This window comes from Thunnus albacares, chromosome 23 (genome assembly GCF_914725855.1).
Source record: "Thunnus albacares chromosome 23, fThuAlb1.1, whole genome shotgun sequence".
Classification (NCBI taxonomy): Eukaryota; Metazoa; Chordata; class Actinopteri; order Scombriformes; family Scombridae; genus Thunnus; species Thunnus albacares.
The window spans coordinates 1,010,500-1,028,193 of NC_058128.1; the positions used below are offsets into that span (position 1 = coordinate 1,010,500).

Genomic DNA, 17,694 nt, shown 5'->3' on the forward strand with positions numbered 1-17,694 from the left:
TCACAGGAACATTTAGCTTCACATCAGTTTTGGAATGGAAAAATAAGATGAGATATTTGGTTTGGTTTATTTGGCCAAACTGTATCATGTAAAAGCAGAACTATAGGGGACCCACTGTTGAACCTTGAGGTACTCCACAAACACATGACTTTCTTTTTCTTCTTTAGAAAAGATTGATGATAGTTTTAACATTTTTTAAATATAGGTTCTATAAGATGATTATGTATTATGTATACAGCTGAAAGAAAACAAAAACAAAACTCTGCGTGGTGTGACCAGCGGCTTATGGTGGCTAATGTTAGTTAGATTAATCTTTCTCTTTGTGGTACTGTTTCACTCTGTTAAAGCATTTATCGTTATCCCTTAATCATTCATTGTGGCTGCGATGGTCGCTGTTTAATATTTTGCAAAATTACACAAATTAATGTATTTAGAAAACAAAGAACAAATGACTATCTAAGCTGTTTGCAAACATATATAAAAAGTAAAAGGATACTGGCAATCAGTTGTGACAGCACTGTAGTAACAAAAGTCGCTGTTGGGTTAAAATAAAACAGGGAAAGAAACACAAGAATTTGGACGATCTGATCTGATCTGGTTTTAAAGAAACACTTTTGCTGCATCTATAGGTCAAGCCAAAATGTGAACGCACTTCAAACGTTACTAATAATCCATCATTTCACAGAAAAAACTGTGTGGACACAGCTACAGTAACTACAGTAGTGGATCTGTAGACTGTGGTGGATGTTTACAACAGACTTTTGGGTCACAATTTGACTGTTCGCCTTCATTTTCTCTTCTAAATATGTTTCACTAATAACGTCATTGAAACCAGCAGAACAGAAAACATAAGCAAAGTTGTAATAAATTATAGTTTTTGCCTTTTGCCCTAGTATCTATAAACGTTTGCATTTGTGGATCAGGTGACCATTGGAGAGGGCAGCCATCCAGAGAACGTGAAGGTTTACGGTCCTGGTGTGGAGAAGACCGGACTGAAGGCCAATGAGCCGACGTACTTTACTGTGGACTGCAGCGAGGCCGGACAGGGTAACACACCTTCAATCAAAATCACACCTGTCTCATGTCTTTATCCTGTTATTTTAATTATTACATCACTTTAATTCTGTTGTTTTTTTCTTGTTTCAAACCACTTTCTGACACATCTGACTACTTTCCAAACTACTCTAAAAAGTGGTAAAGTCTGACAAAAATACTATTTATTTTGACTCCCAGGTGACGTCAGCATCGGGATCAAGTGTGCTCCAGGTGTGGTCGGTCCTGCAGAGGCCGACATCGACTTTGACATCATCAAAAACGACAACGACACGTTCACAGTGAAGTACACGCCTCCGGGCGCTGGCCAGTACACCATCATGGTGCTGTTTGCTGATCAGGTGAGTCAACTCAGCTGGAAGAAGGTTTCTGAAAATGTTTTCTCTTGAAAACAAGACATTTAAAAAAAAAACAAAAACCTTTTAATGTTCAAACAGGAAATCCCCATCAGCCCCTTCAGAATAAAAGTGGACCCTTCTCATGATGCAGCTAAAGTCAGAGCAGAGGGACCCGGGCTCAACAAGACAGGTGAGCTGACTGAACATCATCATATTCATGTGAAACAGTTCAAAGAGAAGAATATAAAGTTAAAAACATTGTTTTTTAAAGTTTTTACTCTGGATTGCTTTATTTATACGCACTTTTAATACACTTTTGATCATTTGTGCTAGAATTAATTTGTGCATATGTAAAATTTCTAAATTTGTTGATTTTTGTACATTGATTTATATTCATAGCAACAACTATATTAATGAATCATGATGAGACAATTAGTTCTCTGGAAATAATTTATGTGCTCCTGAATTATTAGATTTGGTGCATAAAATTTTGGTGTTCTGAGCTCTAAAATCATCTTATTAGTGCATATAATATATATATATATGTAGATTCTGCCCTGTAATGAAATTTGTACTCCTGAATTATGTGATTAGTGAATAAATTAATTATAATCTAAAGGAACTGCTAATTGGGTTTAATATGGGTAAAATTTTTAGAGATAGAAATCATCTTTGACATCCTTTAACCACAACAAAACTATTTGTTTTGTTCACTAATTCATTTACACTAATTAATATTTCTCCCTTGGATTTATCTGGCTCTGTACAGAACTTACAGATATAGGAAAACATACTTTTTTTTTTTGAAGTTTAAAAAAAAATAATAAATAAAAAAAGTCAAATGAAAGCTGAATTATCAGACACCTTAGCTGGATGAAAAGTATTCAGAACGAGTAAATAGCTAAAATATAACACTTATTAAGCATTATTTTTTTTGTGTTTTTAAAGCTGAGTTTCACATACAAAGAGTTTATTTTGCCATAACTGAATTATTTTGTGAAAGTAAACAAAACTGCAGAACCTAGAGCTCATTTTTTAAAAGACAACCTGACAGAATTGAAAATATAAAACCAAGTTTGAATGTTGTCGTAATGTCAAATCATTTCTAGAGTTTTATTTTTTGTCCTCTTTGCTTCCTGTCCGAACAGTTGTGTTTCATGATTATTAGTTTTTTTTAATATATTTTATTTCTGATTACCTCTGAAGGTGTTGAAGTTGGTAAACCGACTCACTTCACCATCTACACAAAGGGAGCCGGTAAAGCCAAACCTGAGGTCCTCTTCACTGGAGGAGCTAAAGGAGAAGCCGTCCGAGACTTTGAGATCATCGACAACCACGACTACTCGTATACCGTCCGCTACACCGCCATCCAACAGGTGAAATAAACTTAATCTGTCAGATCAATGATCAATCAGCTGTTTGATGAACCTGAGTTAACTGTAGTTTGTGTCTCTCTCAGGGAAACATGTCCATCACTGTGTGTCACGGAGGAGACCCCATCCCTAAAAGTCCGTTTAACATCAGTGTGGCGCCGCCGCTGGACCTCAGCAAGGTCAAAGTTCAGGGGCTCAATAACAGTGAGTACATCTGAGGCTTTTATTTAGTAACAAGCTTCTCAAATATGATGATTTGAAGCTTTTATGTGTCATACATGATAAAAAACTGAATATGTTTGTGTTTTGATTGATTGATTGTGTTGATTAGACAAAACGTCACCTTGAACTCCACGAAATTATAACAGACATTTTTCATTATTTTCTTAGAGTTGGTAGGTGATAGGTGGAGTTTTAACTTTTCAGAGCTACATGACTCCTTCAAATTATCCCACATCACAGGTTATGACCTCAGTGTAGACATGAGTTTAATTAAAAAGTCATTTTTCTTTTTCTGATTGTTTAAATTGAAAGATTTTTTAGAAGCCTGAGGACGTGAACGTATCCAGTATTTCATGAGAAAAGAAAGCTTAAATTAGAGAAAACTCTGGAAAAATAAACAGAACTTTGTGCAAAACATCATTTGGCTGACTTACTTCAGATTTATTTTGTGGAACGAACTCCAGGTCAGGACCAATCAGCAGCGACTACGTCTTGAGGTTGAGGTATCTTAAAGTGCCATCGATGGTTGATAGCTGCTCCAACTGACTCTCATTCGAAAAGCCTCAACTTCTGTCCAGAAATACTGAGTCAATCATTGTTTTCAGTGAGTCTAAATGTAGTGTGCTGTCGTTCATTTTGGAAATTATTGCTCCCTTAATAAGATTTGAAGACTTATAGTAGCTTTGATGTCTGCCATGTGGGTGCCCTGCTCTCCATGGCTCTGGGACTCACAGAGTCAGACTATTGTTGAAATATTTCACTAAGTTTAATGTTACTCGATAACTATGGGCTTCAAACTGGCTCCAATGCAAACCAATGGTGTAGACCAGTAGAATAATGCTTCATATTATTTCCAAAACATCTCATTTAAATTTTGTTTTTGAGTTTTGAGAAGCAGCAAGTTCGTCCACACAAATCTAGTCAAGCTTAGACTGTAGCTGGCCTCCTACAGAAAGCAGACCCTTTTAGTGAAGCTGCCTATCTAACCCACACTGAGACTCTCCAAACACGGTGTCACACTAGCCAGCTAGAAATCAATGTGGCTAAGACAAAAGAGTTAATTATCCATACAAAACAAGATTTAAAAACAGCCAATTTCACTTGACGGCCAACATGTTGAAACTGTGGAAAGCTATAAATATCTTGGTACAGTTCCTGACTTCCAGGTGAGCTTCTCTGGAAATACAGAATATATTTTCAAGAAATGCTCACAGCGACTTCATCTTCTCAGCAGCGTCGGTGTTAGTCAGCAAATTTTAGAACTAGTGTATAAAACTCTTGTTGAAAGTGTTTTAACCTCTCCAGGAATGTTTTAATGGCCAAACCCCAAAAGTCCTTCATTCATTTTTTATGGGAAGGATGAGGAAGATGGTGAAGAGCATCCTGGCAGAGAGCTTTCATCCTCTACTTAGTCAGTTTGAGCCTTTGAGCTCCCAGAGACGCTGTAAACATGGATTTAAGAAGTCATTCATCCCAAGTGCCGTCAGTATACTTCACTCTGCAGAGTGACTGATGATGAACTGTTTTCAATGTGTAATGTGACTTTGTCTCTGTGTTTGTTATACTGACTGCTTCACTGCAAGAATCATGTTTTGGTGAGCCAAAGACAATTTTCCGCCCCGGTAGACAATAGAAATCTGTTTTATTCTATTCTGTTGATCATTTATCCAAAGGTTTTTTACAGACGAAAATCAATAATATGACATGAAAAAAGTTTTATTTGAAATATCTGTGTAATGATTGGACACATTGTTTGTGTTTGTTTGTGTGCCAATCACAGAGGTGGATGTTGGGAAGGACCAGGAGTTCACCATCAGTACTCGCGGCGCCGGAGGTCAGGGCAAACTGGATGTGAAGATTACGTCTCCGTCACGTCGACCAATCCCCTGCAAGCTAGAGTCAGACACGGCCAATGAGGTGCACACAGTGAAGTACATTCCCCCTGAGGAGGGACCCTACAGGGTGGACGTCAGCTATGATGGAAACCCCATCCCAGGAAGTCCGTTCACTGTGGAGGGCGTCATGCCCCCCGACCCCTCCAAGGTGAGTCTGAATGAGCCTTTAATAGTCTGGTCTATCTTTGTACGTAGTTACAGGTTTTTTAGGGTTAAATACCTCTTAAAATGTACAAAATAGTATCACAATCACAATTAAGCTACTTAATTTAAACCTTAAAAGGGTTTTTTCAATTAAAGTGAAAATTCAGAGGTGGCTCTTGATGCTATTTAGTACATCTTACCCTTTAAATATATTTTATTTTATATATTTTAATCCATTAATTTGACATTTTTTTCGCCCAGATTTGTGGGTGAACCCCTGAATTTGTACCCTTATTGAAAAATTAAGGCACAACTTCGATGTTATGTGGGAGTTAGGACAAGGATTTGACGAAATCTTTCTACCCAGCAACAGGGGGTTTTGAGGGGTAAATACCCCTTAAAATTTACAAAACAGCATTACAGTTACAGTTCTTACCTTAAAAAGACCTTTATTTTTCATTTAAGGTACAAATTCTAGGGTCACAGACAAATTTGTGGTTGATAACTGGTTAAATTAATGGATTATAATTACATTGCATGGTTTTAAGGGCTCTTAAAGGGTAGAAATCTCTTTAAAAACCTTTAGTGGTTTCATTAAACTTTTCTGTGTCAAGGTGCGAGCCTTTGGTCCAGGTCTCCAGGGAGGCGTGGTGGGTAAACCAGCCCCATTTGCCATCGACACAAAGGGAGCGGGGACCGGTGGTTTGGGTCTGACAGTGGAGGGTCCCTGCGAGGCCAAGATTGAGTGCCAAGACAATGGGGATGGGTCCTGCTCCGTGTCCTACCTCCCTACTGAGCCCGGAGAGTACGCCATCAACATCCTGTTTGCGGACCAGCACATCCCCGGGTCCCCCTTCAAGGCAGCAGTGCAGTCAGCATTCGACCCCGGCAAGGTGACGGCTAGTGGCCCTGGTCTAGAGCGGGGCAAGGTCAATGAGGCCGGGTCCTTCACGGTGGACTGCACTAAAGCCGGGGAGGCCGAGCTCACCATCGAGATCCTTTCTGAGTCCGGATCCAAAGCCGAAGTCCACATCCAGAACAACAGTGATGGGACTTATTCCATCACCTACATCCCATCGCTGCACGGCATGTACACCATCACCATCAATTACGGAGGCCACGCGGTGCCCAAGTTCCCTGTCCACCTGCAGGTGGAGCCGGCTGTCGACACCAGCGGGGTCAAAGTCTACGGACCAGGAGTGGAACCCAGAGGTGAGGGTCTAAAGATATCTTTGTATGCAGTTACAGGGTTTTCTTAGGGTTAAATACTCCTTAAAATTTACAAAATAGCATCACAAGAACTTCATTGTTCAACTAGAATATTTTCATTGTCTACCAAACGTTTCATCTTCGCCTCACCGTTTATAAGTTATTGGCTAAAACACAAAGTTCTTTATAATTGGCCACAAGGTGGGGCTGTTGGTTCCATGCTTCAATATGTTGTGCACATGCTCAGGGAGAAACTGTGTACCAAGTTTCATTTTATTAAATTAAGGTTCAAATTCAGGGGTTCACCCACAAATTTTGGGTCAATATGATTATATTAATGGGTTGTAAGTTTTTACAGGCTACAAATTAAGGGATATTTGTTCATTTGTTAAGGGGTTTTTAATCTCTGACAAAGCTGTTGAGTTATTTGGTAAATTAAATCAGTTAAATTAAATTTATTTCCAATAACACCCCCTGTAAAGGGGTTTAAAAATTTATTATTGTTGTTGGAATTTTAAGGTAAAAACTAAATGATTTGTCTGATGTGTATAAACTCATCATAGACATGTAGCCTAGTCGAAAGTCACAAGAAGCTTGAGATCGAGAGTTTTTCAGACTCTCTGCTGTTCTGAGGTCAGTTTTTTGGGAATTGAGTGTGTACACAGCTATTCTGTGTATTCAGGGTTTGGAGTCTGAACAGTGTGAGTCAGCTCTCAGTGGTTTATTTATTGGCCTCTTGGACGTCTCCAGAGTCAATTATGACAGTTAATAAACTTGCAGATGTACACGTGAGTTTTGTAGCCTAAACTTTGCTCATTATGTTTTTTTGCCCTGCATTGAATCTGCTAATGTCCAGGTTACTAATTGTTATTTTTTAACTACATTATACAACTTACACTCGCATGTGTTAAACAGCTGAACACTTCATTGAAAACTATCACCTGCTTCATACTTCCCGTGAAGAATTCCTATAATATTTTGACTTTCTTCAGCATCAGTAACATACTGTTGTTTTGTACCAACAGAAGCAGTTCAGAGGTGTGCTTCGCCTACAAAACTTCACTAAAATGAATGCTAAATATCTGCTTTTAAAAGCCAAAGCAGGTGTCACATTGCTCACTGTTTCTCTCATATTATTAATTGAAACTGCTAAATGAAGCACACTGATGTGACTCTGCTTTGGCATGTAAAAGTCAGACTTTATAAAAAGCTTTATGATAATAATAATAATAAATTTTATTTATACAGCACCTTCACAAAGGAAAAAAAAATAAAACAAATCAATGCCACAGTGAAGTGAAATCCAGCGTTTACAGGTATAAAGAATAAAACAGAATAAAATACCCAAAACATAATGAAACAAGAACAGTAAAAATAAACAAAACATTGTGGAACTGGAAACATAAAACTATAAAGTTACGTTTTAAGAAATAATTTAGAGGTAAAGTTCTGTTCTTGTGTTAATTTTCATGTTTGTTTCTCCTCTACAGGACTCCTGAGAGAAGTCACAACACATTTCATTGTAGACGCTCGAGCTCACTATAAGAGCGGCGGCAGTCAGATCAAAGCATGCGTTGCCAATCCATCGGGCGCCAACACAGACGTCTACATCACGGACAAGGGCGACGGGACATACAGAGTGGAGTACACGCCATACGAGGACGGTGAGGCTTTCCTCTGTTGTGATGTTTTGATTCTCTGACAGTGACACAATCTGCTGGACTGTTGACGTGTTTCAGCTGAAAGTGCTTCAGTCAGCAAACTGCAGGAATCAGTCAGTCTTGCCAGCAGGAGGTCTGCTGCTGTTAATGGATGTTTTTCCAAAGCAACACATCATAATGCTAAAATAAAGTCCTCTGTGGCCTGAATAAAGCTTCTGTTTTCTCTCCAACACAGTAAAAGGAAAGAGGCGAAACACTTAATTGTGAAGCTGCAGAGTGATGTCATCATGTTTACGACTGTTAAAGCAGTGAACTGCTAATGACAGACGCTGCTAACAGTGTTTTAGGAACAATTTGAATTTAAACTTTAGTGTTTCCCAGCCATCAAAATTAAAAACACAGACTCATACCTGCTTTCACTGACAAGTTGATCAAGACTTTAAATTAACTGTTTGTGATACTGCAAATATCTGTTAAATAAATAATGATGGCAAACCCTGAAGGAAATATATTTTTATATTAAATATATATTTAATATATAAATGTATATATTTACCATTATAACTACTGCAGCATGTTAACTTAAGTAAGCTATCATGCTAAATACTGTATGGTAGAAATCAGCATGTTAATATCCAATATTAGATACTAAACATTAGCCACCATGAGCTACAGGTCATACCAGACAAATAAGACTGTAGATGCAACACCCCTGAATTTATTTAAATGATAAAAGCTGTTTTAATAGTATTTAATTAAATATTTTGTTAGATTTTCTTCTTTCAAAAGTTAAATAATTTTGCTTCAACTGCCACGTGTCACATGTTAAAATGCTAACTTACTATGCTAAACACCACATGGTAGACGTCAACATGTTAACATCTATTAATGTGCTTGTTAACTCTCAGACATACTTGATGTGGGAATGTTAGCATGCTAATGAAAGCACACTAACAGACTAACCTTAGCATGCTAACATGCAGCTCAAAGCTCAGCTGAGCGCAATTAAACTCTGTAAAAACTAAAGTAAAACATTTCAGCTATGATAACATGCTGATTCAAGCATGCCGATATGCTAAGTACATCAGCATGTTAACATGATAGTGCACACTGACAAGCTAACCTTAGTAGCTTCCAAACCATTCAGTATAAAGCAAAACTGAAGCTAACACACAGATTAAACTGACAGAAATTGAACCAATATGACAAGTGACCGTAGATAGGAGTTATATCCAAAACTATCTAAATGAGATAAAACATTAACACCTCACACCAGTTTTTACACCAACACATGTCAGAGTCACTGTTTAAATTAGACCACCTTGATTTATGGAAGACACATGAAATGCTGATAATACAGTAGTGACTCTGGAGAAGTGCTGTAACATATACTGCATATAAATTTGTTTATTTACTTGTTTATGTGGATCTCTTTTAGCTCAAGGCTAATCTCCCCAAAGTCCATCTTAAAATCACAATAAAACAATACCAGAATACTATCAGCCTACATCACACACACATGTACAACACACGTATTCACACTATATACTGTATACACATGATTATAATACACTCAGTTAAGCTTAGTCATCCATAAACATACAGTGTGCACATGCATACTTCATCTACACCAACACATCTGCATATTACTAAACTAATGCACAAATTCTGACTGCATATTAACAACCACCATAAGAATTTACAGTCTACAATACGTCAAGGGTTGCCAAAGCTTCATGGGGGGTTGCGAGGCTTTCTTGATTTAAAGGGGTGTAAGAAAACTATACATATACATGTATATATATGTATATGTGTGTATATATATGACTAAATGTAATTGTGATTTTTTAAAGTTATATTGTTATTTAAGATATAAACAGGGATAAGGACGTGGTGAAGACATGAACACAAGCTATATTTACAGAACTTCACTTTGCTAACAGCTTTGTCCTGCATTAGAAAAGTTAAAACAACCAAAGAGCTAATAGAACAATGACTAAGCTTCAGGGAGAAGAAAACAACAAATTTGTTGGAAAGAAGCCTATTAAGAATGTATGATAGTTAAATATATATATATATATATATATATAATAAAATATATATATATGTGTATATATATATATATATATAAAATACAGACAGAGAATTGTATTAAAACTTTAAAAAATCAGGAAAGTTCATCTCTGATGCAGTATTCATAGGGAAAGGTTTTGAACTTACACAAGCTTTCTGCAGTTATTGCATCACTATTTAGATTCATTGTACAGTTTATCAGTTGTTCTGTGCTGTTATTGTTATTCTTTGAATATAATATTAAATACCCATAAATATATCACTTCACCAGCAGTCATCAGTTTACTCAGGTATAGAAAAAGGGTCCCTTAAGGAAAAAGGTCGGGAACCACAGGTGTAGAGGGAAGTTAATGAGTGCGGTCAGTCTTCTAAATGCTCAGCGAGGAACAGAGCAGCAGAGTGAGGAGGGAGGATGTTATTATTAGCTGCAGCTTGTCTGCTCACAGCAGATGGTTTTCCACTGATAGTAATGTGTGACATGTGGGAGCCCATTGCATTGTGGGACAGAAATACTCAGTCGAACAGGAATTTTAATGAAACACACTCACAAACAATTTTAACAAACACACTCTATGAGTTTGTGACTGAAAGGTTGCTGGTTCAAATCCCTGCACAGCGGGGAGGGAAGATGAGTAAACATGTAATATTCTTAACAGCTGACCAGCCACAAACAGGCAATCTCAGCAGTGTCCTTTAAAAGCTAAGCTGAACACGTATCTCTTTAGCTGGCTTTTAATTAGCACATCAGTTTTTTGTTTTCTTTTGTTTGTTTTGTTTGTTTTGTTTTCTTTTTTCTCTTTAATTGCTGTTTTTTCTCTTCATTCTTAATTTATTCCTGTATTTTATCAGTGTATTAATCTGTTTTTATGTGAAGCACTTTGAATTGGTTCCATTGTATGAACTGTGCTACATAAATACATTTTCATAACTGTGGTTATGATGGGAAACTCAAAGTGTGAATGTCTAAAAGTGAAATGAGGTGTTTTTGTAACGTACTTAGTATCAGCTTTCCACTGATAAATAAAGCATTACATAATGCAGCCTCAAAAGTGCCTAATCGGTTCAGTAAGTGACAAAGTAGAATTTATTCTAAATAATTGTGACTGTAAATGTAGTGACTGCTTTCCGAACAACCCAACATGCTACCCTAACCCTAACTTTTAAAATAGATTTTTAAAAGCTGGTTTTGATTTTTTTTTCTTAAATATCTTAAAATTTGACAGTTTTATGCAAACAGACAAACATAAAAAAAGCAAGGTAAATTGCAAACATACTGACTGGCGCTACAGAGAAACAACATTTAGACTATAGCGGAGATTTGCAGAAGAAGTTTTTGGACTCATGACCAAGTGTTTTTTAAAATCCTGGCAATGACACAGATTTGCTCTTCAAGTTGGACTCTACGAGAAAACACTGCCAAACTTGTCATGAGGGAATGCAAAGATAGCAGCAACTCCACTGAAATTTACTGATTTTATTCCAAAAGCCAACCATCATAATTGCAGATCTGATCAGACTAGCTTTAAAGCTAGCTCTCAACAATTTTGTTTAACTAGTGGTCCAAATAATGCTAAATGTTTCATGTTAAACCAACCATATGTAGGCACAATTGTGCTCTGAGCCGAATGCTAACATTTGTATGTTTATGCTAAATGCTGATGTCAGCATGAATGCTAGCGTGTTTATCCATGCTGTTAGCTTGGCTGAAAAGTAAAGCTTACAATAGTTATATTAACTGAGACTGAAATCTTCCTTTTCTCTTAATCTGTTTACTGGAGGAAAGTCTTACATGCGTGTTGCATTGAACTTTTCTCTTATTTATGGTGACGTCTCTCTCTGTCTCATTGTAGGTTTGCATCTGATTGAAGTGTTGTATGATGAGGTCGCCGTGCCAAAGAGTCCGTTCAAGGTGTCAGTGACAGAAGGTTGTGATCCCAGTCGAGTTCGAGCTTATGGTCCTGGTCTGGAGGAAGGACTGGTCAACAAACCGAACCGTTTTACTGTGGAGACCAGGTGATTTATAACATGACTGGATTCAGTTTTAGAGCTGAATGTTTCAGATAGTTTTGCATTTAATGCAGTCCATTCATACTTATGTCCCTCTCTTCTCAGGGGTGCTGGCACTGGGGGTCTTGGCCTGGCCATTGAGGGTCCATCAGAGGCAAAGATGTCATGTAAGGATAACAAAGATGGCAGCTGCAGTGTGGAGTACATCCCCTTCACTTCTGGAGAGTATGACGTCAACATCACCTTTGGAGGCCTGCCGATCCCAGGTGCTGGATCTAAACCCTCCAATCATGACAAATCATTAAAGACCATTACACCAAACAAACGAAAAACAAACCCAACACCCAGGGCTCTGATATGCAGGGTTAGATTTGATTAGTTCTGTATCTATTTCACGTACAAATAACTGAAAAAACGAATGTCTGTCCACCTCTGAATGTGCAGGAAGTCCATTCCGGGTTCCAGTGAGAGAGCTGGTGGATCCCAGTAAAGTGAAGTGTTCAGGTCCTGGCCTGGGAAGTGGAGTCCGAGCTCATGTCCCTCAGACCTTCACTGTGGACAGCAGCAAGGCTGGAGTGGCCCCCCTGGAGGTCCAGCTCTACGGCCCTACAGGTGAGAACAGAGAACATATGACCAAAATGTACTTACCCTGATCTGTCTTCATATAATTTGGTATTCAGTTATTTCCAAATGTGTGTACAGGTAAATGTTAATACTCTGATCCAAAGTGCTAGCTTTGCTAATAGTAACCTCATACAATATATATGTTTATTGTAGTTTAGGGTCAGTCCTGTGTTTGTTTGTTTATTGCGGAGCGACCCACATTTGCTGAAGCAGTGAGTACATCATAAGCAAGTCATACACCTTTATGGAACAAAAATACATACATTAACAAAAAGGCAACACATTTAAGATGTGAGGCTGTTATCAGACGCCCCCATTTTTGTGCACAAGCCCACACTACTTTCATTCCACCAAACACATGATCAATCACTCTGCAAAGTGGGCATGACTGTTGTATTGTTTGTTTTGGAAAGTTCCAAAAATTTTCAAACGTTGTTGGACAGTTGGTTAGATGGCAACTGTACAGAGTATAAACCATTTTGTTTTGGCTAACAGCATGGAAAGCATGTCCACAACTATTAATCAAACATACTTGCGTCCTTATCCATGCAGGAGTTGCCTTTGCATTTTGGCACCGTAGTTTGCTATTTGGACAAATCTGCAAAAAGCAGATAAAAGCCATGCAAAAACAGGTATACCTGCAGATTCCTTTGAACATTGCTGATCATTTGGCTCCATGAAGAGTTCTTTAGATTGCCATCCTATTCTGCCATCAGCAAGGAGGGTTCAGACGCTGTTGGGCAATCCAGCAAGAACTTTGTTTGAAGCATACTGAGATCTTAACTTAATATATACTCACTATACATACACACACTAATTCTGAACCAGTTCCTTGCAGAAGTGGAGGACCGACTAAATGTTCTTCACTTGGTAACTTCAGTCTAAAAGTCTGAAACTCAAACTTGCTCTGATAAAACTTCAGTTGAAACTCTTCTGGTTGATTCTCAGGTGTGGCTGAGCCTGTCAGCATTACCGACAATGGTGACGGTACTCACACAGTCAACTATACTCCTGCCAACGATGGCCCGTATACAGTGTGTGTGAAGTACGCCGACCAGGAGGTTCCTCGCAGGTAAGAGCTAAAGAGATAAGCGCACAAGAAAGTCATGATCATCAAAGTTGATGTTGTCTAACTTTTCAAACCTTTCAGTCCCTTTAAGATCAAGACGTTACCGGCTCATGATGCCAGTAAGGTTCGAGCCAGTGGTCCAGGTCTGAATGCATCTGGGGTTCCCGCCAGTTTGCCGGTGGAGTTCACCATCGATGCCAGAGACGCTGGAGAGGGACTGCTCACTGTTCAGATACTGGTGAGTCACACATTCAAGACTCACAAATATTAGCTTAGGGTTAGACTTTGAATTTGACAGTTCTCTGGCTGTTACTGATGATGTTAAGTTAGCTTGGTAGCTAGCTAACTGGTAGTTAACTAACTGGAAGCAAGCCAGCTATCTTGGCAAGCTATTTTGGCAGGCTAAGAACAGGATGTTACTAGCTACCTATAGCATGTTCCTGGTCAGTCTGATGGCCAAAGTGGTTTGCCAACAATGGTGGAAGAACTGTTCAGATCCTTTACTTAAGTAAAAGTACCAATACAGAAATGTAGAAAATACTATAAAATATATAAAATACTAATACTATTGCAGTAAATATTTATACTTTATTTTATTTATACATGACATCATTGGATTATTAATAGTGAAGCATCAGTGTTAGAGCAGCATGTTACTGTTGTAGCTGCTGGAGGTGGAGCTAGTTTACACTACTTTATATACAGTAAACTAGTCTAGTCCAGAGGTTCCCAACCTAGGGGTCGGGGCCCCTCCAAAGGGTCAGCAGATAAATCTGAGGGGTGGTGAGATGATTAATGGGAGAGGAAAGAAGAAAAAACAAAGTTCTGATACACAAATCTGTTTTCAGTTTTTGGACTTTTTCTCTAATCTTTGATTTTTGCTGAAATATTGGATCATTTGAACATTTATTGAAATGAAAGCATGTGAGAAGTTTAGAGGGAAAAATCACTATTTGGTGGAGCTGTTAACAACTCATAGACATGTGAAATGTGACCCCGACTACACACTGCTTTTTGTAAGACGTCAAAAGCCAAAAAGGTTGGAAACCACTGGTTTCATCTTTAACAATGTGTTGTATTTTAAAAGCTTGTTATATTATCCATTGTGTCAAATCTTCATCTGAAAAGTTACTAAAGCTGTCAAATAAATGTAGTGGAGTAGAAAGTACAATATTTGCCAATTATTCCAAAAAGTATTAAAGCTTCCAGCACATAATGTATCACAGGGACTTTCAGGTTTCTGTTTCTGTCTTACTGACTCTTTTAACCCCTGAAACAAACTCTCCATGTGACTTCCTGTGCCACCCATGAGGCTTGTTGCTGTTGCTGCAGGGTCCAGATGGGTGCAGGCGCGAGGCCTCTGTGTTTGTGGAGGACTGGGGCAGGAGGGTTTGGGAGACTCATATAGTAAAGGGAACCATCCCCTTCCGTATTCTTAAGAGAGGCTGTGTAAGGCCTGCACTGTTTCTTCTCCCACCTCCCTCCTTCACCTCGTCTCATGTCTCCCCTCTCCCTCTTGTTACCTTCCTTTAATTATTCTAGTCCTGCTTTCACATAGATTTGAATAATGACTTTCAGAGGGAATAACCACAGAACTGTGAGCCTCGTCCCGTTTATCTGCATCGTCCTCCCTGTAAATCTCATATAGGAAATAGATTTTTCAGGGAATAAATTCTGGGTAATACTTTATTTTCAGAGGTGGAAAATAACTAAAAGGCCTAAACATCAAGTACCAAATGTCACCAAATACCAAATGTTGGTGTTGTCAGAGTGTAAATGATGAAATCTAATATCAGCTGGTAAAAATCATTAAGCACATTTGTCTGTCTCTACTGTAAATGCACACGCCTATACTGTAAGTGTGAATTAAACTGGAAAAAGAGCAGATTTAAATGTTTTACAGTATAACCCCCCCCCCCTCCTCCCCTCTCCCCCCCCTTCTACCTGGTCTACACGTGGACTGACCTCCATTCAGTTTGGCTAATAATGAGCTAACAGGCACATGTGGTTTTCAGTTCTACTAGTTCCTACCCTCCATCCATCCCTCCTCTGCTGCAGTGAGTAGAGTTAGATCCTGTGTGATTCATGTAGAACAGATCAGATCAGATGATCAGAACATGTGAGTGCTGTGAACACCACTGGTCTCAAACCTTAGGTGGAGAATGTTCTTCCTTATCTCGACAAAACCACATTTTTGTCAAGGTGGAAGCATAGTTTGCAGTATTAAATGCCACAGAGCACAAGCTGAACAACATGCCGGGCCGTTATGTGCAAACCAAATATTAGTACATTATCTCCTTCGTCAATAAACCTCCATAAATCCACTTAGAAATCAGAGGAAAAAGATGCTGCAGAACCTGCCTGAGAATCATCACATTTTTTAGTTTTCTTCATTATCAAAGTAATTGAGTGATAGTTGTCTGTACATCCTAACAGCTGATTCACATGACTGTTATTGGAGACTACTAATGATTATTTTCATTTTTGATGAATCTGCTGATTATCGTCTTGATTATTTTGTCTATAAATTGTTGGAAAATAGTAAAAAATGTAATAATTTCCTAAAACTCCAGGCGATGTCTTCAAATATCTTTTGTTGTCTGACCGACAGTCCAAAATATCAGACGAGACATTTAGTTCATTATTATGTATGATTACAAAAAGCTTCAGATTCTCATATTTGAGAAGCAAATTTTCTGCATTTTTGCTTCAAAAATGTCTTTCTGGAAAACAGTTTATGATTATGACAGTTTTTGACTTCCTTTTCACTCAAAAGTCAACTATGAGCTGAAGAAAAAAACTCAGATCCACTTTAAAATAGTAAAGATGACGCCTGGTAGGAGACCTGTGGTGTGCAGTTCTTTAATACTTAGCAGGATATGTTGACGTACATGTGAACACAAACTGGAACATGCCTCTTATCTTGTGTCCACGTGCTTGCAGGATCCCGAAGGAAAACCCAAGAAGGCAAACATCCGGGACAACCGGGACGGGACGTACACGGTGTCCTACGTCCCCGACATGACGGGACGCTACACCATCACCATCAAGTACGGAGGAGACGAGATCCCGTACTCTCCCTACCGCATCCACGCCCTGCCCTCTGGAGACGCCAGCAAGTGTCTGGTCACAGGTCAGACTCCGCCCACCACTCCTCTTTTGACCAATCAGACGAAAAACTGTGATCACCCAAAATTTCTCTTTCTGTTTTCTTACAGTATCGATAGGAGGACATGGACTAGGTGAGTGAACTTAACCTCTGATTATACTGAAGCAGCGGAAGAAAGTAACTAAGTACATTTACTCAAGTACTGTACTTAAGTACAATTTTGAGGCACTTGTACTTTACATGAGTACTTCCAATTGATGCTACTTTATACTTCCACTCCACTACATTTCAGAGGAAAATATATAATAATATATCAGTCAGAGGGACCAAACCACTACTTTTACTGTAACACTTTAGCTACATCAAGCTCATAATACTTATGTACTTTAACTGTAGCAGGACTTTTACTTGTAATGGAGTACTTTTACTTTGCTGTACTGGTACTTTTACTAAAGTAAATGATCTGAGTACTTCTTCCACTACTGTTTATATCTGCTGACAGCTACTTTATAGTTAGTTACAAACATTTATTAACTTGTTGTTCATCTTGTCAGGATCAGGTCTCGGCCCGACCATCCAGATCGGAGAGGAGACGGTCATCACCGTCGACGCAAAGGCTGCTGGGAAAGGTAAAGTCACCTGCAAGGTGTCGACCCCTGATGGAGCGGAGCTGGACGTGGACGTGGTGGAGAACGCCGACGGCACGTTTGATATTTACTACACGGCTCCAGAGCCGGGGAAGTACGTGATCACCATCCGGTTTGGAGGGGAACACATTCCCAACAGCCCGTTCCACGTGGTGGTGAGTGACGACGCGGCACGGTGACTGGTTTAGTTTGTAGTGGAGGTCAGTGGTTCCCAACCTGTTCACTTTCCTCCAATATTTGCATTATTAGGGATACTTTAACCTCTTCAGT

The 17,694-nt window shown here is 38.7% G+C and overlaps 1 protein-coding gene across 9 annotated transcripts in view; it reads left to right on the forward strand.

The window, feature by feature from the left end:
- The window catches only part of LOC122974961 (filamin-C-like), a 74,805-nt gene that overhangs the window by 36,154 nt on the left and 20,957 nt on the right, over nucleotides 1-17,694 (forward strand). For 5 of the 9 annotated variants that reach the window (XM_044343064.1, XM_044343066.1, XM_044343070.1 and 2 more), the window contains 16 exons: nucleotides 924-1,047; nucleotides 1,234-1,394; nucleotides 1,491-1,581; nucleotides 2,598-2,767; nucleotides 2,851-2,968; nucleotides 4,767-5,029; nucleotides 5,640-6,237; nucleotides 7,725-7,898; nucleotides 11,819-11,981; nucleotides 12,081-12,241; nucleotides 12,420-12,587; nucleotides 13,548-13,671; nucleotides 13,750-13,906; nucleotides 16,612-16,801; nucleotides 16,887-16,910; nucleotides 17,332-17,579. In XM_044343064.1, the coding sequence (XP_044198999.1) occupies nucleotides 924-1,047; nucleotides 1,234-1,394; nucleotides 1,491-1,581; nucleotides 2,598-2,767; nucleotides 2,851-2,968; nucleotides 4,767-5,029; nucleotides 5,640-6,237; nucleotides 7,725-7,898; nucleotides 11,819-11,981; nucleotides 12,081-12,241; nucleotides 12,420-12,587; nucleotides 13,548-13,671; nucleotides 13,750-13,906; nucleotides 16,612-16,801; nucleotides 16,887-16,910; nucleotides 17,332-17,579 (2,934 nt within the window). Of the gene's footprint in view, nucleotides 1-923; nucleotides 1,048-1,233; nucleotides 1,395-1,490; nucleotides 1,582-2,597; nucleotides 2,768-2,850; nucleotides 2,969-4,766; nucleotides 5,030-5,639; nucleotides 6,238-7,724; nucleotides 7,899-11,818; nucleotides 11,982-12,080; nucleotides 12,242-12,419; nucleotides 12,588-13,547; nucleotides 13,672-13,749; nucleotides 13,907-15,000; nucleotides 15,118-16,611; nucleotides 16,802-16,886; nucleotides 16,911-17,331; nucleotides 17,580-17,694 lie in introns of all 9 variants that reach the window. The other 4 variants (XM_044343062.1, XM_044343067.1, XM_044343065.1 and 1 more) reach the window with 1 other exon arrangement.